This window comes from Anolis carolinensis, chromosome 1 (assembly GCF_035594765.1).
Source record: "Anolis carolinensis isolate JA03-04 chromosome 1, rAnoCar3.1.pri, whole genome shotgun sequence".
NCBI classification, from domain to species: Eukaryota; Metazoa; Chordata; class Lepidosauria; order Squamata; family Dactyloidae; genus Anolis; species Anolis carolinensis.
Window position 1 is genome coordinate 27,480,285 of NC_085841.1, and position 23,363 is coordinate 27,503,647.

A 23,363-nucleotide genomic window follows, 5' to 3' on the forward strand; every position below is an offset into this window, starting at 1 on the left:
AGCAGAATAGATTGCTATGGAGGATTGTAGGGTCTTCTTTGGAGCTCTTAAAAGAGAAGTTGAATAACCATATCTCAAAACTGCTTTAGTTGTATGTTCTTGCATAGTAGGTAGTTGGACTAGATTGAACCCATTTCCAACCCTACGGTTCTATAATGACTCCCCTTTGAAAAGATAAAGTGGGATAGAAAAAGAAGAAGCAGAGGAAGAAGAAGAGAGGAGTTATTCCAAAATGTGGAGAGCAAAACTACAATGGGTTCTTTAAGAATGCTAGTCTAGATCCTACCGACTCTACCAACGTAGTAAACAGCAACAGTAAAAGGTTGTTGCATGTGGTAGCTCCCAAAGTAGCCATTCCTATATTTCCTTGGCTCCATATACAATGCCTCGTGGGTTTGAGAAATAGAGAACTTAAAGCCAGTGATGATCTCCTCCCATCACTGGTCTTTTTGCTCAAGCATAGAATAATGGTTTGTTCATGAACAGCATGCTCCAATAAGATGTTGGCCAATGTTTTTACATAAATATACACGGTTGCAGAAACATTATTTACAGAACACTCATTTCTAGCCCTAAGAACACAAATTTGTCTTCAAAATGCAATATATAACATGGAGAAGCAACATGCTGGCTCTTAGATAAGTATAGCTCATAAGTGTGCAATACACTTTAACCAGGAAAAACAAGAACATCTATGGGAGCTAGGTTTGACGGACAAATGATGTTAGGCATTGGGTTGCTGTGAGTCTTTTGGGCTGTATGGCCATGTTCCAGAAGCTTTCTCTCCTGATGTTTTGCCCAGTTTCCAACATACCTCACAACCTCTGAGGATGCCTGCCACAGATATGGGCGAAACGTCAGAAAAGCAAGCTTCTGGAACATGGCCATACAGCCCAAAAGACTCACAGCAACCCAGGATTCCGGCCATGAAACCCTTCGACAATACAATGTTAGGCATTACCAACACTGAAATAATGAATGGTGAACAGTAATCATGAAATTTATAGAGACACCATGGTGTGGTGACTTGAGCACGATGATTCTAGAGACCAGAATTCAATTCCCCAACATGAAAACTCATTGTGGGATCTAGGGTAAATCACACACTCTCAGCTCCAGAAAACCATGTGATAGGTTCGCCTTAGGATCACCATAAGCTAGAAACAACTTGAAGGACACAACAACAGCAAAATGAAATTATTCATAACCACAAAAAGTATTCATCACTAACAATTAAGAAAGATATCATCTTGAACACAGTTCTTAGCCTGATTAGAGTAGAGCCAAGGTGCTAATTACTGAATATTAAGTCAAAACTTATGAACAATTCAATGATCCAATTGCACTCTATTTTGGACAAGTAATTGGGTCTTCCTTTAGAATAAAGGAATTATGTTTAGGGCTGCACTGTTCATGTTACAACAACTCCACTATAAATAATACTATACCTCTGTTGTTTGACTAGGAGAAAATCTGTCTTCACTTGTCAGAGTTGGCATTTTCAGGCCACCATATTTCTTCCAATAAATCCAACATGGTGCACATAATCTACACTGCATATTGGGTGGACCCCAAGAATACCATTGGTGAGATTGCGTAACTAAAAAAGACAAAAACAAAATTCGGGTTATCTATACAGTGCTAAATGTCTATATCCCTATTTAAACACATGTATGTACACATACACGAATTAATTATGAATGCATACTGCTACAACAAACACCACATATATAATAAGCAGGCTTATATCCTTTTTTCTGTTGTAAATGTTAAAATCTGTGAACCTACTCCACATCTAGGGCATTTTATATTTAAATCAATCCCATCTATATTGTAACTTATTACTCAGAAAGTGAGGGATATGAAGCCCAATCCACAACTCCTGACAAACCAACTAATCAAAGAAAAGACCTTGGAGAAACACATTTGCAGGTTTATCTTTTTCAGATTTGATTAGTGGATTTGATTAATATGTTCTTTCTGTGAATCTCTAGAACAGTGGTTCTCAACCTGTGGATCCCCAGATGTTTTGGCCATCAACTTCCAGACATCATAAGAACTGGTAAACTGGCTGCATAGATATTGTTAAGAGAGCTTCAACACCAACTGTTGTGAATAGAGCAAGCTAATTGGAGATTTTTCCTCCCCTTTCCCAAGTGACCCCAAGGCAGCGGAGAACACTGATTTCACAACAATCTCAAACTGGGAGAAGGAATATGCTACAATCTCTCCTTTCTCTTAAACACACAGATTAAGGATTTATTACTAGGCATGTCATCTATTCCCAGAGCTGGAGTTGTCAGCTCTCTACTCAGTGTCCCCTCCCAGGCTCTGGTGTGCCCCACCCTGTTGCTTTTCCACAAAGAGACAAAGCTTATACTCACATGGGCCTTTGTTGAAGAAAGGATTTTAATCTTACGGTCACTGTTTTTATTCATGTTATGTTTTAATTCTGTTTGCTGCACTTCATTATAATATCTCAAACCCCATTCACAGCAGAAAGGTAGGATAATACAAATATAAACTGCCAAAAATGTATGATAGCTCATCATGGAGTCACAATAAACCACCTGTTCTTTTTTGCCTATCTGGAACTACAAAACCAGGGATGGGATTGTCAAACACCCGCAGCATTCATTTTGGTGGGTAACAAACCATTTAAGTTTCTTCTAAAGCAAAAGTACTGCCATTCTGCATACAGTTCATGGATGTCTTGGTGGAGGCCTACATCAACTCTGATATATGCTTGAAATATCTGTGCAAATAGGTAAATTATTTGCCCCAGTGAAAAATGTAGTAGCGGATCTACACACTGATGCATGATAGCTGTCCTTGCTATTTAAGGAAGTTCCTTGCAGAAAATCTTAGCAAATGCATATTGAAATAAGCACAAAAGCTGTATGATCAGAAACACATTTTGCATGGATGTGCACAAAGAGAAAAAGGTCTTACTTACCATAGCAACTTTCACAGGCACGCCCTACTAACGAATTCTGGGTTTGATGAGGTGCTCCAACTGCTCCGTTCATGGTACTTGGTTTCCCATTACTGCTGGATATCTGACTGGGATTTGGTTTGTTGCTTTAAATTGACCACACAAACATTAACAACATGAATCAAATGACAGAAGCTGCTCTTTAGTTGCATACTATTCATATCATTGCTAAAATCCACCCCACCCCACCCCACCCCAAAAAAATGAATGTAAAGGCATTTCTCAGTGTCTTATAATTTGGCACCGCACTGGTCACTGGAGAGTTCCAGGTCTTTATATGCAGTCACACATTCACATATAAATCCTGCTGTTGCCTCTAAAAAGTTAAATTGTCTTTTTTCAAAACTGCAGTTATCAGTAATCTGCTGCTCATTAGTGAAAACCACATGTCCACCTGTGACCCCAGCAAACTGTTCTGAAAGCAGAGGTGTTTTATTATAGATGAGAGTGCCAGTATTTAGTTTTTAAACCTTCCCATGTGCATACAAAGAACTTAAGTAATCAAATATCTAGTATGAAGGTCATAGTATCTGGAGCTTTTTAGAAAAGGGGACATCAATTTTTTTTCCTAAGATTACGACTTTAATATAATGCAAAACTTATGAACAATTATTGTTACTATGAAGAATATATAAAGAACTGCTGTTTCATTAAAAACAAGGATACAGTGCACAAAGATTGGGATTTGCTAGTAGACTGCTGGGAAGTTCCGCAGTATATTGACTGTCTCCTCTATAAAAGTATTATTTGTAAAATTATGGCTGCTAAGAGTAGAACTAAATTATAAAATAACCATGTTTTAATATATTTTTTACTAGTGGGTATGTTTCAAAACTGCATTTATTCTTAATATTTTTAAACCAGCTTGAGAGCAAATGCTGGGGCAAAGGTGGGCTATAATGAATAGTTTTGTTACTGTTTTTAATTCTGAAGCATTATGAGCTGACTTCAGTTATACTGCTTAGAAAAGTTTCCTGGACTCAGAACTATTTAATTGGGCATACACACACACAACTGTATGGCTATGTATCATTTTCACTTGGCTCTGACTGGTGGATCAGTGTCTAGTTAAATAATTAAGCAAACATCTGAAGTCCACCTCATCTCAGAATGAAAAAAAACAACAACTACAACATATTATTTGAGATATGAAATCTATTTCCTACCAAAATATTCATTCCTATCAAATACCACAATCTCCTGACACCTAACTTAACAGAATAACTAAGTTCTATCTTGTAGGAGAACTGACAGAGCACATAGTGGCATGTTCACGTTTTATTAGTTTCACATCTATGTTAAAACTGCCAAATATGGGAGTTAAAAATGGTTAGTCTACTTTACTAAAAAGGTAGTTTGGTGAATTGTGGTTGATTTTAAACTGTTTGCCTTCTCCTTTTTATAGCACAATATCATTCTATTTCATGGAGCTAACTCTAACGTAATTGTGCACAGAAATGCAGCTGGAAGTTCCATAATATTACACTTCTACATCAGGAAATAATTGGAAAACTCTGTCTCCTAAATGTCAGCATGGATATTACTAGATTTCACCCATGTATGGTATACTTTAAAATAAACCAGACCTTATGAATGCTTCTCCTTTGTTTGTTCAATAAAAAGGTAGGCATTGTACATTACTATTATTTTAAAATATTCAATGTTTGCTATACTTACTAGGTTGGTATGTAAACTTGTTTCAATTTGCTTTCTGCTTCAGCAGCTTTTAGACGTTTCTAATAGAGAAGATGAACAAATGCAATATTGCACACAATGTTAATATTATACTTTTGCCTAGCTAACCATATGATTTTTTTCAAAATGTAAACATCTGCTTTGGAGAATTGGACCCAGATGCCACTGTCTTCAGTGGATGGCAGCTGGGATGCAAGCATTTTCTGGGAATGGCATTTCATTTATAGATTTCCTTTACTGAATCAAATATTAATTTCGGAGTGAAGGGACTCATGTGACAAGGTGTTCAGTTTTCTGCTGCATTTGATCTTTGGTTCATTGTTTTCTTTGTTTTTATATAATTCTGACATGTCTAACTAAAATTTATACTCTAAATGAATACAATAAGATCATAGTGTCCATAGAGGATATGTGCCAAGACCCTTTGTGAATACCTGGAATTGTGGATAATAATGAACTCTATTTTTTAACTACACTCGGGTTGGTTGGTTGGATGCATACCATAGAACTGCACTTGAGGACCCATAAATGCTCATGGGGAAAATATTGAAATGAGGGTAAGTGAAACCATGGATATCGAATCCATGGGTAAGGGAGTCATATCGTATTTAAAACACTGTTGAACACAAGTTTGATGACTTGTGACTTCATTGCTGAATACAAATTCTCAAAAAAACAACATTCCAATAACCCTTTAAGAATCCAAGACAATGGTGTATGATTTTCATTGTGGGAGTTGCTAACTTGAATTTGAATTGAACAGATTGCATACCAAAAAGGGAAGTTAATTCAGGGGAGGGAAGACTCAAGGAGAAAGACATGACCACTCATTTCAGAAAGAAGGAAGGAGCACTCTCAGTGCAGGTAAGGAAGGCTGAGGGAAGGATGTGTTTAAAGGATGTTGAGACGTGAATAGCAGATATTGAAATTGTAGGGGGACTGTAGTGTGGGAGAGATTAATAGCCACAACAAATTGTCACTGAGTTCAAATAATCTGCATAACTTTGAAAACAGTTTCCCTGGATAGAAAAGGCTGTTGAATGCCCAGGCAAAGAATAGTAAGAGAACAACTAACCAGCACACAATTCTGGACAATTTTGTCAGAAGCATTTGGACTTGCTGCAGAAGACTGGGGAGAGAAACTGCTCCCTGGTCTCCAAAGCAATTACCAGCCCTTGATTTAAACAGACTGCACAATACTTCAGACATCTCTGCTGCCCCTTCTATAATCATGTGTGAGGATGGGACAGAACAAACCCTAATATTTGTTAACTGATACTGTTTCTACAAGGGTTGAATGAAAAGTAATGCCTCCACCTTCATTACTTGGGTTTGGATGGGAATATTTTAATAAATCCAATGCAGAAATAATCCTTAGAATGTGCTCTTTAACTACCACTATTCACTTTTCCACAATGACCAGACAATTGGATACATTTCTGCCAACGATGAACAAGTTTTCTGAAGCCGTCATGGAAGAAGTCGACACTCTGTTTCCGCAACCAGCGTCTCACAGTTCTCTCAACATCTTCATCAGAAGCATAATGATGTCCCCGCAGATCTTCTTTCATTATCAGAAACAGATGGTCAGACGGTGTTAAATCTGGACTGCATGGAGGATGCCGTACGGTGGTGAGATCCAGTCTCTGAAGTTCTGCTGTGGTGGCATGTGAAATGTGTGGTCTGGCATTTCCCTTTTCCTTTCGGACCCTTGTTAGCCGTCGTTTCAAAGTTCGCAGCGTTGTGATGTAACACTCTGAATTTATTGTTCCACGTTCAAGAAAATCAACATGGATAACACCATCTGCATCCCAGAACACTGTTGCCATGATTTTTCCAGCTGAGGGCTGTGTCTTGAATTTCTTTTTCTGGGGCGCGTCTATGTGTCAATATTCCATAGACTGATGCTTCGTCTCCGGGTTGTAATTGTGTACCCATGTTTCATCTCCTGTCACAATTGAATGGAGAAAGGCGTCACCTTCATTCTCATAACGCGAGAGGAGTTCCTGGCAAATTTCAAGTCTGTGCGCTTTCATTTCAGGCATCAGCTTCCTGGGTACTCATTGTGCACAGGTCTTCCGATAGCCAAGCAAAGCAATAATGTGACCCACATGTTCTTGTGAAATGCCAATTATGCTTGAAATTTCTCTTTGAGTGATATGACAATCGTCCTGAATCAATCTGTCAACCTTTTGCTTGTGAAACTCGGTGGTTGCTGTCACAGGACATCCAACTCTTTGTTTGTCACGCAAGTCAGATGTTCCCACCTCAACATCTTTAAACTTACTTGCCCAACGACACACAGTACTCACATCAACACAATCACCATAAACAGCTTGCATTCTCTGATGAATCTCCTTTGGGATTATATCTTCTGCTGTCAAGAATTCAATGACTGCACGTTGGTTAAGTCACATTGACCGACTGTCTGCGCAGGGTTCCATACTTCTCACTTTAACAACGCAACCATTCAATGCTAAGGCTTCCCGCCAAATGGAACTGTAGAGGAGAGTCTACTGAACAAGCCAGTACCTGCCGCATACCAGTACTGCCATCTGTTGAGGAGTTATGAAGGTGGAGGCATTACTTTTCATTCAACCCTCATATATAAATTAATTTTAACGATGTTTTTAATGATAACCAAAGTGTAGCCCTTCAGATGTTGATTACAATTTCCATTGGCCTTGGCAACAATCTCTTAGAAGTCTACACTTTTGCTTTAGATCACGACTTCTTAATCAAGTTTGGCTTTGGCAATCTAAGCAAAAAAGAGAACTGCAGAAAAAAAACTTTCTCTTTCCCCTTCTGTGAGTATGAACCTCTGCTCTACTGAAATCCTGAAAGAAAGAAGGTCTTAGGTCTCAAAATGGGTACTCTGGATCCCAACCAAAAGTATTTCAATATCCATAATTCCCATATCCCTTCATGTTTTACTGGGCATATTAAGAGGAAATTATGTGCCACTTCAAATATTATTAACCAGCTATACATAAAAATAACGAGAACACTTTGTGTTATGACTATAAATTGATATGTCATGCTGTGACATATTGGCTACATGCCAATTCCTATTCTGGGGCAACTCCATACTGAGAAGTTGTAATGTTTAAAGCTGAATGATCTTTGTGTATATTTCCTATAGCAGATTCAGTATTATATGAGGCTACACAGTATGTAACTCCATGGCTAAATATTACAAATAACTCACAACAAAGAAACAAAAATTACCTGCTGAATGTATCTGTCTGTGGTCTTCCACATGTAATAATATTCAATGATGCTAGTCAGAGATTTCCAAGGAAGCTGAAAAATATGTTTGCCAAAAGGGGAAAAAGAATATTTAATTAACATCTCTGATATACAGACTTATCTTTTATCCAAAATGCTTGGAACTAGGGTCCTCTATGCCATCTTTTAGAATATTTGCATATAGGTAAAGGTAAAGGTTATCCCCTGACGTTAAGTCCAGTCATGTCTGACTCTAGGGGTTGGTGCTCATCTCAATTTCTACGCCGAAGAGCCGGCCTTGTCCGTAGACACCTCCAAGGTCATATGGCCGGCATGACTGCATGGAGCGCCGTTACCTTCCCGCCGGAGTGGTACCTATTGACCTACTCACATTGGCATGTTTTCGAACTGCTAGGTTGGCAGAAGCTGGAGCTAACAGCAGCTGCTCACGCCGCTCCCGGGGTTTGAACCTGGGACCTTTTGGTCTCCAGCTCAGTGCTTTTACACACTCCGCCACCGGGGCTCCTATTTGCATATACATAATGAGAAATGCTGGCAAAACATGAAATTAATTTATGTTCAATACGTACTTTATATACAAATGAAGGTCATTTTATAATTCTATTTTAATCTGTTCATGAAGCTAAATATGTGTAAATTCCACCATCAAGAAAGCAAAAATGTCACTCAGCCACCCATGTGAATGATTTTGGAGTATTTTGGATTTCATAATTCTGGATAAGGGATACTTGCCCTGTAATATATTTTATTCATTTAAAATAGTGTGCAAACAAAGAAACAAACCCTACTACAGCTGGGTTGCTGTGAGTTTTCTGGGCTGTATGTGCATGTTCCAGAAGCATTCTCTCCTGACGTTTCGCCCACATCTATGGCAGGCATCCTCTGAGGAAATGGACATACCGCCCGGAAAACTCACAGCAACCCAGTGATTCTGGCCAAGAAAGCCTTCTACAACACCTACTATAGTTGTTCCTATTGTAGTTCTGTGTGTTGTGCGCTGATCTCGTGGTCTTCAGAATCCCTTACTATACATGTGCGGCCAGTAAAACAGAAACAAAAAGGGAAAGCAGATAAGACTGCATTACCACCTCCAACCATATATGACAGACATGAAATGAATGAAAGAAATAGTATCTTGTGAGTCTTTCCCACACTATTTCCCGGTGTTATGCTGATGAGAGGGTTAAAATCCATGTAATAAAATCAGGTTACTTAGTTGCTTTACTTCCTGTCATTCAACCACCCACATTACACCAACCAGGTATATGGCACTGTCTCTATGTGAAGGTACTCCAGTGTTGCAGACAGTTACAAACATTTTAAAGCACAGAACATAACTACCTGATAACTGCAAGAATCAACTTTGCAAAAGGCAGTTTCTCAGTCTGAAAACTAGTTCCCTTAAAAAATATATATACAGACAGTCCCTGAGTTACAAACATCTGATTTACAAGTGACTCATAGTTAAGAACGGGGGTGAGACAACAAGAAGTGAGAGAAATCTACCCCTAGGACCCTTCACTACTGAAAGAGTCATCATGGGGAAAAGTTGAAGCTTTATCACCAATCTTTGTTTCCACAACAAGCCAATTTTTTCAAAATTCAATTATCACAGGGACAGAAAGTGAGGTGAAATGGGCACAGACAGCAAAACAATCATAGCTAAGCCTTCCCTATGCTATTCAAAGCTATATATATATATATATATATATATATATATATATATATTGGCTGGAGTTACACTTGTACCTGTTTCAACTTACATACACATTCAACTTTGTGAATAAACCCACATAATCTATTTTGTTTGTAACTTGGGGACTGCCTGTGTATACAGTAGGTCTTCCACTTTCATAGGGGTTGGTTAGGGGCACAGGTGCAATTGAGATTTGAGGAAGCAGATTTAGTTTATGGAAGTTTGGCTATCTCAGTTAGTCTCGAGGATATTACAAGATCCATTTGCACACTTACATATCTATATCTTTGAATTTTACCCCCATAAGTTGAGAATGTCAGTTGACTTTGGCATGAAATGTGGATTCTTTTTAGTGAACTAGCCTTCCTGAGGTTGGTTGGTTCTTTCCTTTCTTTCTTTCTTTCTTTCTTTCTTTCTTTCTTTCTTTCTTTCTTTCGACTTGTGCATATGTGTCTATATAGGCAGATACTCAATTCAGGTACTTCAGAAAAACAACAGGTATATAAGGGATAAAATGGTTTTTAAAAAGTTAGTTATTTCTACTTACAAAATCTTGTCGAATATCATTGAAATCTTTCCCATATTTCTCTAGTGCTTCTTCAAACAAACTCGCCTCTGAAGCTGACCATTCTTCCATTTCATCTCTACACAGCACAGGGCCTCCAAGAGGAACCAGAACACTAATGGCACTGCTCAGGTCATAGTTGTGCTTATGCAATGTATCCATTGCATGAAACTAAACAGGACAAGAAGAAGGACCCATTAATTAAAGACATATCAATAAACGAACAAACAAAAAATAAAGAATACTGCATCTGATTTGATGTATTACCAAAATCTACTGTGAATATTCTCCTTATCCCATTTGTTAACCCTGCTAACCATGGGATAATGCTGGTGTATTCAAACCATTTTTCATTCAAATCTGGTCAGGATTTAAGATACTCACATTTGGAAATGACACTTGCACTTAATTTATTTTAAAATATTATTTGAAAAGGATACATAGGAATGTGGAAGCAAAGTACAGTGGCACCCTTATTAATTGATAAAGCACTAACAGCAAGACCAGGAGAGATAAAACCTTCAAAAATAGTTAATACACTGTGTTACACATCAGTTTCAAACACACTCACCAATTAACAGGGAAGTACTATTACGAAGGGAGAAATCTGTCTTTTAGCTTAGCAGAAAAATAGGGAATAAAAGTTTTAACAAGGCCAAGAAAGCAGACAAAAAAAATAAAGAAGAGAACAAATGGGAACCCAGAATGGTAATTAAATTTGTTTTCTCCCTTCTGGTGTCTCAATAGAAAATGCCCTTCCATTAAGTGTAATGACATTAACCATTAGCAAAGACTTCTATGCCACAGCTCTTATAATGAATGTGTCAGTTCGAAAAGCCAATGTGTACTTCCCTGAGGTTAAGGAAAATATAGCCCTATATGGCATAAAGACCATGAGTATTTAGTGTTTTTAGTATTACACCACCTTCCATTGCCCCCTCCCCAATAACGCATCCACATTATCTTCATAAAAGTCCTCTGAATAGACCAGACCAAAAGAGGAGACAAGGACTTGGAAAGATTACCAGTGACAAGTGCATTTCATTTATAGCAGTGGTTCTCAACCTGTGGCAAACTGGCTGGGATTTCTTGAAGTTGTAGGCCAAAACACCTGGGGACCCACAGGTTGAGAACTACACTCTATAACATGCTGATTCTCAATAAAGGTGAATGTCCAGCAACTAATGGTTCTGCAAGCAATCGCCTGTAGAGAATCCACTCCTAAACTTTCTGTCAGTGACAGGCTCAACAAAATATGGTTATTAGAGACAGAATTCAACTTCTTCCTTGAAATGTACAGACAAATGGTGGTAATTCTATCTTGATACAATTACTGTAACATTTTGTGTATTTGCAAAGTATTCAGAAACTTCTAATGGCCAAAGAATCAGAGTTGGAAAAGACCACATATCATCCAGTCCAAACTTCTGCCATGCAGAAATATACAATCAAAACATTCTCCCCCTGCCTCTGGTAAAAAAAATTCCAAGAGAGTGCATCTACCACACTCTGATGCAGCATACTTAACTATCAAACAGGACTTATCATCAGTTACAGCCATATTATTAACTGAAACTGGCTACAGGGAACATATAATTCTCCAGTCCTGGCTCTCAAGCCACTTTGTCTGAATGCCTGATCACTGTCTCCCAATGCAGTTAACTTTACTCAGGAATGGAAAATGGAATGTCAGTGGACAGCAAAAGAGATTTAAAGATAGGCATAAAGCTAACCTTAAAAATGGGACATAAACATCAAGAACTGTGAAGCCCTGACCCTTGAGCATTCTAAATGGAGGTCAGCTGTCAACAACACCACTATAAATTTTGAAGAGGCACAAACAGAGGGCAAACAAAGGGAGATACATGCCAAGGAGCATCAAGCAAACCCTTGTTGAGACCACCTTCCATCTGGAAATTTATGTCATTATGAAAGACTATGCGGATCTAGAATAGGTCTCCACAGTCACTTATGAACACACAACCAAGACTCTACCCTTGGAAGACAATCATACATGACAAGTAATCAGCTACGATAATTATCCACATCCAGAACAACAACAACAACAATAACAACAACAACCACCTTTATTTCTAACCTGCTATCATCTCCCCAAAGGGACCCGGGTTGGCTAACAAAAACAATGCAGATACTACTTATGTCCTATAAAGTCCTGTATGGCTCAGGTCCAGACTATCATATGGAATGTGGTATTTGAACCTCCTTGGCTCTAAAGTCTTAAGGGGAGAGATTTTTCTTAGCCCCATCACGTTTTCAGCATGTTTGCTTGAAACACCTTCTTGATATTAGCTCCCATAATCTGGAGCCTCCTCCTTAGGAAGACTATAATGGCCCCTGACTTGAATGCATTCTACTGACAAGTAAATACTTTTCTGTTTTGGCAAGCTGTTAGGAACTTGGGCTGTCAATTGTGTGCTGTTTTGCTATTTTTCTCTTTTAATAGATTTTGTTTAAGCCTGATGTGATTTGTAGCCCAAAATATCTGAAGGACCAAAGGTCCCGCATCCTGATTCTATATTATTATTATAGTACACAGAAATGCATGAAAAACTATTATGCTAAGCTGTTCTAACAGACAATAAAAAGTAATTTTTCATTCTGGGTCCCTAGTTCATTCTAGAAACACAGAATAAGCTGAAGTGTGGGGGCAAATCACCAGAATGTACTGATTTCGCCAAAGTAGAATATTACATTTCATCGCTGCTTCAGGCAAGTTTCTTTTTAAAACAAAGCCTCTATCTAAAAATAAAAGTTCCCTTTTAAGATGTTAAGCAGTACAGAAATTAACTAATCACAAGCTATTCTTCACATATTGTGTTTATTTCAGCAACTAGGCTTCAATACCAAATGAACTCCTAGTCTTTCCTTCCCCAACTCCTGAGGGGGGAGCTACTTAGCAGTAGTCTAACAAGATACATGAATAAGAGCTGGGTGCTAGAAGACATCTAAATGTAAAGAGCTGATGAAAGTACTCAATGTACATTTATTGGTATTGCAAAGAACATACCATCAGGCAAGGACATGAACAATCGGGCTCTAAATTTGGATTAATGCACAATTATTGCTGTTGTTTGAATTAATGCATCATGATGCATATTTATTTTATTCATTTATAGACCACTTTTCTCATCCGGGGGGGGGGGGGGGCCTCAAAGCTGTGTACAGTATTATATCCTGTCTTTTCCCCAGATTAGAACTCAAAACAGTTTACAACTGTTAAAAGAGACATAGCTACAAATGTAATACAAATAGAAATATAAAAGTATGATTAAACTATCCATAAAATGAAAGCAAGTAAAAAAAAAAACAACTATTCCAAAAAACAAGAAACAGACAACCCAGCACAATTCTACAGGACCCAGTCCCCTTGAGCACTCAGCTGACAAGTCCTGTTGCAATTTTTGGGACGTCTTAACCTGGTTGCAGAAAGGTAACAGGGAGGGTGCTGGTCTAACCTCTCTGGGATAGCAGTTCAAGAACCTGAGAGCCACTGAGAAGGGCCTCCCATAGTTGTTGGTAAGGGACAATGCAGTAAGAACAGCATTTCAAGGTATTTACTCACCAGAGTAATGTCACGGGAAGCAGCAGCAGCACTCATGTGTAAGCTAGGCTGCCTGACGGAACTACTGCAGTCAAGAGCCCGGGCAAATGTTCCAACCGCACTGAAGAAAGGGGGGGAAACACCAAAACTTACAAAAAAATACAATGAAATCCTGAAATACAAAGTCATTACATATTCAGTCTCCCACTCTCATATATACTTTACAGCTTCTTTGCTTGCATTTTAAATTACACAATGAACAGCTTTCTCTTTTGTGTCACCTTTTGTTTCATCTGAAAATGGCGTCTTTCGTTTTGTGCATCCAAACGGATGATAGAAATGAATACACAAATGAAACAAATACCGCGCACAACACTGGTTCCTAGATTAATTACCTTTTTAAAAAATCTAATTGCAATAAAATTTTGCTAAGCATTAAATGAAAATACAATAGAGTCTCACTTATCCAACACTCGATTATCCAATATTCTGGATTATCCAACACATTTTTGTAGTGGATGTTTTCAATAAATCGTGATATTTTGGTGCTAAATTTTTAAATACAGTAATTACTATATAGCATTATTTCATATTGAACTACTTTTTCTGTTAAATTTGTTGTTAAACGTGATGTTTTGGTGCTTAATTTGTAAAATCATAACCTAATTTGATGTTTAATAGGCTTTTCCGTAATCCCTCCTTATTATCCAATGTATTTGCTTATCCAACGTTCTGTCGTCCCGTTTATGTTGGAAAAGTGAGACTCTACTGTACACCTTTTTCCTCTTGAATAGCATTTCTAGGTATGATTTGAATGACACCCCAGTTATGTGGGTGCTGCTTATCTATGAGCTTGTTTGGCTAAGAGAATATTTAATGGCCTTATCTATCAAGGCTGCCCACATGATTGGATCCTTTAAATGTTCTTCCAAGAAGATGGAAGTTACTGGCATATAATAAAGTAGTTCTTGCTTCCTGTGCAGACAAAAGAAGGTCGGCCATCTTGGGAAATGGGCATAAATGTATACATAGGAATCAACCCACTGTCAAAACTGTTCCACTATGTCAATTTCCTTTTTAAACTGAAAGCATGATTGCAGAAAACTTGAAATTTCAAATTACATTTCCTTTAAAATTAAAAAAGAATGATCAGAGAACAACAGCAGGGATACTACAATCCTATCCACCTGGTAGCTTGCATTTCAAGGTAAGGGGGCGATCAATATTATATGTGTTCAGCAATTTACACAACTAAACATGCCAATCAGCTATTTATTTTCCTTAGCACTCATTATTTTTAAAGGGTTAGGAAGGAAGAAAAAAAACTGGATGACCACCTCCACTTTAGAGGACTGCTGTGTTATTGTTGCTATAAGGTTCCCATTCCTATTCCTGTTTGACATTTGAATTTGAGTCAAACCTAAAGGGAAAACTAAGAAATACAGTAAGCACTATATGAAGTTCTTACAGAAAACTTGAAAAAGAAAGATGGCTATAAACATGAGCATTTAACCACCTTCAGGATTTGTCACATTGAACTGCAAAATACTCCAAAATTCAAAATTGTTTACAAGGATGGCTGAGATAGCAACATCTTTGGTTTTTGAAAGCTTAGTGTACACAAACTTTGTACCATGCACGAAAATATGTAAAATATTGTGTATGAAATTACTTTCAGGGTATGGGCGCAAGATATAAACATAAATTGATTTTGTGTTTAAACTGTCATCCCATCGCTACAATATCAGATTATGTATATTCCAAAATCCAACGTAGACAACACTTTTGGTCCCAAGAACTTTGGATAACCTGTAGTTTGATCCTGGATGGTTGGACTGCTCTTAGGGACCACCTTGTTTGGACATGGCCATAGCAATTTGTTCCTACAAGCCCTCACCTCCAACATTTGCCCTGCCTAATTAGCAGCACCTCCCTGCATGGTTTCTCTATATTGGTGCCTTCAACTCTTCCATGCTTCTCAGCCAAATGCTGCGGGGGGGGTGGGGGGGGGGATATGGGACACATTCTATTAGTAATCAGAAATAACATATTCTAATTGTTCTGCCTGCTTCTCAACTGACTGGAAATAACAATGGAATTCCATTTTCAGAGGAGATGTGAAAGGGATGAAGAGAAGCTCAGTTTTAGCCTCTGTGAAGCGGATACAAACTCCCAAGCCATACTCTCCACTCCCCTAGCTCTCCTACACAGTTAGGGATATTAGTAACCTGGCTGGGAGAAGCTCAAAAGCACATTTTTGGTCACAAAAGTAGAGAGGCCCACCAAGGGCAAGATGGATGGATGGTATCCTTGAAGTGACTGGCTTGATCTTGAAGGAACTGGGGGCGACAACGGCCGACAGGAAGCTCTTCTGTGGACTGGTCCATGAGGTCACAAAGAGTCAGAAATGACTGAATGAATAAACAACAAACTTGCTAGAGCAGCACAATATTGAACTGCTTAATACAGTGGTTCTCAACCTGTGGGTTCCCAGACGTTTTGGCCTTCAACTCCAAGAAATCCTAACAGCTAGTAAACTGGCTGGGATTTCTGGGAGTTGTAGGCCAAAACACCTGGGGAACAACAGGTTGAGAACCACTGGCTTAATGTGTCTGACAGTGAAAACTTTCTTTCCATTTGTTTGCATTGCTATTTAAGTACACAACAATCCTCTCAAATAGCACAAACAAACCTTTATTCCATCCAATTGTGATTTTTGACCTAAAAACACCATGCTGCAGACCTTTCATGTCAACAACATAACACAAATAATTAAAGATAAAAATTGACTCCAGGGACCCATTATCAGCTATCAAGACAGCAAAGATGAGACATCCTGGGTATGTATAACTGCTAGTTCATCCCAATTGCAGGAAACAATTTTATTCTCATTGGCAATTCATCCTTTGAAACAAGAAGTGCTCGTTATTTCTAATTTTTCAAGTTTTTCCTATCTGTTAAAAAAATCCAGCCCAAATAAACCAACATTCTCATGAAATTTCTAATTTCCAAAACTTGAAATCGAACTATAATTTGATATGGCCCTATACCACACAGGCCTTTTCAGGGGCATGCAAAATTTCTTTCAGAGAAGGTTTACCATTGCCTTCCTTTGAAACCAAGAAAGTGTGACCTCAAGGTTAGCCCAGTGGATTTGGACATCTATGTAGGCATTTAAACCATGGTTCCCCACAGTCCTAGTCAAACACTTAAAGAAAAAACCAAAACAATTCACAGATACAGGAACATGCTATTATGCTAACGACTTAAAGGCTGTTGCCATGAACAGCCTATAAAATGACTCTCCAAAAGAAACCATTTTGTGTTAACTACTTTATGATTGCATGAAGTCAAATAGGTATCAGGGTTAGGACATAACAATAATCCATAATCACAAGGATACAGAAAAGCACTTTTAGTGTGGGGTCCTTCAGCTTAATGAAGTCCAGAAATAATTGAGGACATGTTGTAAAAGACTCAATTGTAGCATCTTTGCATGATTAATTAATTTTGTTTTAATACAATATCAAATGCAAATCAGCAAATCTCTCACCAGAATATCACTTCTGTCATGAGCTCACCAGGTTGCCTGAGGCAAACCAAAAAATTGCAAAACACGGTTACATTACAGAGCAACATATTTACTTTCCTTTGCACGATTCAATGTGCAAAGGAAAATTACTAAAATCAATGATACAATGTTCCATTTCTCCACATTCTACAAAACTGAAACACTCCAGCCATAAAATAAAATAAAATAAAAGCAGTGATTTATGTAAGTTAACATCTCTTGTGCCACTAGTGCAACAATATATAATTCTATCTCAGAAACCAGAAAGAGAAAACCGTAGCAAGACAATGTCTTTTTACAACACATAAAATAATACTTTGTGGCAAGGCAACAAGTGAAAAGAATGGAACTAAGCCTAGATCCAAAATTAGCGTTCGGTATTGAACTTTCTTCACCAATTCTTGAAGACACCTGCATTTTCAAAAACTTGCTCCAGAGCTCTGGTGGCTCAGGTCTTTCATGTCACTTTGGATTTTGAAATGCTTTAAATGACCTGTCCAAGGTGCTGAACATATTTGAGGATTACTCCTTGAAAGTCTGGACTGAAACCAAGGATGAATTTACCATTGACATGGAAGTCATAAGTCAGTTACGGCTTCAGAGACCTTCCCTGCCATCCACAGCAAGTTTACATATGTGCAGCCATGTAGCAAATCATGCTGTTGGTGAGTGAGACAAAGTCATAGCACATGCACATGATGGATCGTAGGTTATTTAAAACCAATCTGTCCCATCATGACCACTCTTCTGAGTCTTTCACTTGCAAACTCAGGGCTGTAGCCTCCTTGATTAAATCTATCCACCTGCCCACTTTCTCTATTCCCACCTGCTTTACCAAATCTCTCAAATAATTGTGCACACATTACCAGCATAATGTAAATAGAGTATGTCATATACTGGTTATCTCTAAAAGTATAATTTTTCAGGAGATCTCACTGCACAGATACACTTGAAATGTTATTACAGTATAAATTTCAGTCAAATTCATTTACTGATCTCAGACAAGTGTATCTTTTTTCTTTGACTATGATCATTCCAGAAGGATGGGGATAAGCAATTCGACTTTGGATTATTTTTCCCTATTTTATAAGGTCACCATCTAAAAATGTAAATGTGGTTAATTCTCACTCTCTCCTGTCTAAGTCCTTTCCATATATACGGATTATGTTCCAAATCTCTTTTTATTTCAAGTGGAGTAGACTCATTGGATCTGCTAAATTTAACTTTATGGTAATTCATCATTCAATAATTGATTGCATGGGTCTATTCTACAATGGTGGGTGAAAGAATAGTATTTATAAATTGAATGCTAAAGTAGTTGTTAATATAATTAGTAAAATACAATTTACAATAAAATTCACTTTTAAAATAGCCTTCCAAATAACATGGCATTTTCACTTTTAAAATGCCATCTTTAAATATCAGTTCATTCATCTCTGTATTAATGTTGCTCCTAAATTGCTGAATGTCAGTAATAAGGCTGTTTCAATATTACATTTGAAGCTGGACTAATGAATGTACACAGCTCCTTTTCAATGCTAGATCTCTGGTTCATCTATGCAAGTATTATCTCCTATGTTGTACAGCAATGAGAGTTTGGAAAAGTGACATTATGAACTGCAGAATCCCCTACAATATGGGAACCCACTGGCTATGGATTCCTTGGAATTACAGCTCCCAAAATAAGTTTTTGGTTTTTGCCTACCACTAAGCTATGGTTTCTTCCCCCATCTGAAACAAAGCCAAACAAAAGAACAAGTTTTACACTGTAGCACAATTATGTCAGGAATATAGATTTACTGCAATATTATAAAAACAACATACGGATACATTATGTAACAATTTCTTCCTTAAAAATCACATCAAAACAACTGGAAAACAATTGTACTCTCCAAAAACAGATTTACCAATAGTTTCCTATACCCTTTGAAGAAATACCAACATCAGATATTCAGTGACATTATTTTAAATGATAAATGTATTATGTATAGTTTAACTGTTTTTCTCCCACACAGATAAGAATGAAAGGGGAAAAAATAATGTCACAATCTGGTGCATTTAAATTAAGTTAAGCAGAATTTTAGATTAGGTATTAAATCTAGTTTTTAAATATAGCAGAATTGTTACAGACAAAAGGAATTAACCATGGCTAACTCCTGTTTCAAGCAGAATAGATTTAGTCATTTATTTAAGTTACAAATAATTTTGTACAGGTTATACTCTTTTTTTGAAAGAAGAAAAAAAATCATGAAGATTCTATTCTTACCGTGCTACTACTAAAAACTGGTCAATCTGATGATCAGTGAGATGGGTATCTGGATCCCATACTTTTACTTCAAGCTTTGACTGTTCACGGTCATCTGTTTCACCTAATAAACAAAAATACATCAGATACAAATGTTACTCCTTTTTATTTATTTTATATATTTTAAGGTCAGTTTTCAAGATCAATTTCTCATAAAGTAGCTTCCACCAGATAAATGAAAAACTCATAAAATTCTACAACAAAATTACCACAGCACATAATAAAAGGGATCACTAAAATAGCAAAAGCAGTCCACAACAGTAAATCATCAGTTAAAAGAAGCAAAAAATAAATAACCATGTGATATGCTTTCAAGAAAATAGAATCAATGTTTAATACCCCTTTGAAACTTAAATGGCTCGAAGGGGCATATGAAAAGGGACACAACCTAATAGATATTTGGACCTTCTAATACTTACTAACTTACTTAGGCGATCCCTCGTAGTTCAAGGACGATTGTCTTCCATTTCTGTTGTATTCGGTGGGGGGGGGGGTATCCGTAGGTGGCTGAAGAGACCTATTCTTGATCTGCATGTTCTACCAGTGAGGACATTGGTTTCCAGGTGGAAGGCGGTCCCGATCGGGGTTGGTTTGACGGGCCTTCCTCTTGGCACGTTTCTCCCTTAAGCCCTCCATTCATGCTTCTTCGAACTCTGCAGCACCGCTGGTCACAGCTGACCTCCAATTAGACCGCTCAAGGGCCAGGACTTCCCAGTTCTCAGTGTCTATGCCACAGTTTTTAAGGTTGCCTTTAAGCCCATCTTTAAATCTCTTTTCCTGCCCACCAACATTACGTTTCCCGTTCTTGAGTTCAGAGTAGAGTAACTGCTTTGGGAGATGGTGATCGGGCATTCGGACAACGTGGCCAGTCCAGCGGATTTTATGGCATAGGAGCATTGCTTTAATGCTGGTGGTCTTTGCTTCCTCAAGCACGCTGACATTTGTCCGCCTGTCTTCTCAAGAGATTTGCAGGATTTTTCTGAGGCAGTGCTGATGGAAATGCTCTAGGAGTTGAGTGTGACGTCTGTAGACCGTCCACGTTTCGCAGGCATAGAGCAGGGTTGGGAGGACAATGGCTTTATAAACAAGCACCTAGGTATCTCTATGGATGTCCCGGTCATCAAACACTCTCTGCTTCATACGGAAAAATGCTGCACTCGCAGAGCTCAGGCGGTGTTGTATTTCAGTGTCGATGTTGACTTTTGTGGAGAGGTGGCTGCCAAGGTAGTGGAAATGGTCAACATTTTCTAATGTTACACCATTAAGTTGTATTCCTGGCTTTGCAGAGGGATTAGCTGGTGCCTGTTGGAAGAGCACTTTGGCTTTCTCGATGCTCAATGAGAGACCGATCTTCTTGTATGCTTCTGCGAAGATGTTTAGAGTGGCTTGTAGGTCTTCTTCTGAGTGCGCACAGACTACGTTGTCATCGGCATATTGGAGTTCTATAAGAGATGTTATGGTGACCTTGGTTTTGGCTCTCAGTCTGCTAATATTGTCATAATGATTCAGATGGAGATAACCTGGTTGAATAAATAAAAAAATCTTGGACTCACTTTGAATCCACTGCTGGTAGACTTAAGGAACACAGCAACCTCCAGTGAGTATGTTGAGTTTTCTGCCCTTAGCCCGACTTGGCTCCACTTTAAGGCAAAGTCAGGATATTCTGATGTTTTCAGGAAGCTCCAGAGTATCCCTGAGCTACAGGGCTGTTTGAACACCTCGACTGGGTGCATTTCATTCCAATCCACTGTCCAGATGGACACCACTGTCATCACTTTTTCCCTGCTCTGATCAGTACAGGAAGAGAGGATGTCTGGTTCCCATGTTTCCACTGGTGCTCCCTGTCAGGCACGGAGCTCCCTGCAAATGCCTGGTTGTCACAATCATGTCTCCAGAGATCAGAATGGGACACCTATGCAACCAGCAAAAGGGAAGGGTTGCTTCAGGAATTTTTAATCAAATGAACATGCTTTATGTTCTACCAAGTGTAATAGCCTCTTTATTCACATGATGGTGATGAAACACCTTGTGTTGCAATTTTACTAAGTATGTTTGTTACTACTAAATATTACATTTGCAATATACTACGAAATCACATTTGAAAACAGACAGTAGAACAATACAAGAGCTGGAAAGTGAAGACCCCACGGCCCTGCCTTCAACTGGGTAAAGTTTGTGGATTTTCTTCAAAGCAGTCGCAGGAAGAAATTAAAGTGGTCTAATTTATATGTACTAACAGATGATGAGCCTTTGAATTCCAGACATGATTGTGGCTGGCTTATCAGAGGCTACATTTACATTGACTACTTAGGTCAGTGTAGTGGCGGATCAGCCCTGTGGCAGTCAAATGTCGCACAGAGCTGATACAAGCTAACATTTTGTGTCTCCTTTTAGAGAGATAATTCAGGGCATTAATCGCAGCAGCAACAGCAGCATGGTCTTGTCCGGAGTGCGCAAAAGTTGAGGAAAAGTTGAAAATCTGTCACAGAATTCAGACTATCCTCCGACTTAGGGCTATGATGTCAGCTGAGTCAATTGCATGTGGTGGAAAGGGAGGGGGAGAAGATGGGAGTTTCCTCCTCTCTTCACCCACAGCAGGAAGGAGCCAAGCTGCAAACAGAGTCTGCTACAACATGGAGGGCAGGGGGAGGGGGGAATCCACCCAGTATTGCCAAACTACATTCAGTGTCACCAGGCAGTGGGGCCTGGAATCCTTATATGGCAGGCTGGATTGGCCCAAGGTTATGGGTCAGACTAAATCCACCCCGACTGAATTAATCAAAAGTACCCTAATTGCCTTTATCACATCTACTTCCACAGACACTCCAAGAAGACTTCCAAACTATGAAACTGATCCTTTGGTAGAGAAACCCTGAAACTGGTTCCAAACCTTCAGAGAGATTAGTCCATGTCCCTATCAATGGAACTCCCAATTCCATTGGCTTAATTTTAAGTTTGTTCACTCACATTAATCCCTCCAAAAAACTGTATCCATATATCAGTTACTCGATTCCATAAACTTCCTGAGATTATCAGAAATAAATAAAAGAAAGAACGGAATGTCATCTGCACATTACTGACATTTCATATAAGTCTTTTCATATAGACATTCAAAGCCTGAGGAGTAAAATGAAATTCTGAAACATCCCTTAAACAAAACAGCCTGGACTATAACAGAAGTTTTCTAGTAATATTTTCTAATATTAATCATAATAATGTTCAGTCTATTTGTTTTACATAACATTTAAATTAAATGTATATGGTTGTGTGTATATACATATATATGCTTATGCATTCAATTAAACTATCTCATTAAACTTTGATGTGCAATAGAAAATGCCAGAATACTCTATGTACATATGGAAATTATCTGTTGGGATACAAAACAACTACTCTTACAAAACCATCCGCATACTAAGCAAAATTGCTTCTCTCCTCTGACTATTTGATTTAGGGATGGATGGGGCCATTAATATTTTATGCTTATCTAATAACACCTGCTGTAACACTTGCATCTATAGACACTGGAAAGTATAGTGGACCTTTGGTATCTCCTGGGGTTTGGTTCTAGGACTCCTTATGAATACCAAAATCTGTGGATGTTAAAGTCCTATTACATACAATGGTTGTCAGACCCAAGGCAGCGGGGCACCAAGAACCATACACGGAGGCCAATCTCTATCTAATATCTTTATTAAGTAAATATATAAAAGCAATAAAAACAA

General features: G+C 38.3%; 1 protein-coding gene across 5 annotated transcripts in view; it reads right to left on the reverse strand.

Moving 5' to 3' along the window:
* mta3 (metastasis associated 1 family member 3) overlaps positions 1 to 23,363 on the reverse strand; it is a 156,893-nt gene that overhangs the window by 67,556 nt on the left and 65,974 nt on the right. For all 5 annotated transcript variants that reach the window (XR_010003223.1, XM_008115701.3, XM_008115702.3 and 2 more), the window contains exons 7-13: positions 19,600 to 19,702; positions 13,784 to 13,883; positions 10,183 to 10,371; positions 7,919 to 7,993; positions 4,673 to 4,731; positions 2,957 to 3,081; positions 1,449 to 1,600 (exon numbers count right to left, since the gene is read on the reverse strand). Coding sequence is in view for 4 of the 5 variants with exons in the window: in XM_008115701.3 (XP_008113908.2) it covers positions 1,449 to 1,600; positions 2,957 to 3,081; positions 4,673 to 4,731; positions 7,919 to 7,993; positions 10,183 to 10,371; positions 13,784 to 13,883; positions 19,600 to 19,702 (803 nt within the window). In the remaining variant the exon portion in view is untranslated. The remainder of the gene's footprint in view (positions 1 to 1,448; positions 1,601 to 2,956; positions 3,082 to 4,672; positions 4,732 to 7,918; positions 7,994 to 10,182; positions 10,372 to 13,783; positions 13,884 to 19,599; positions 19,703 to 23,363) is intronic.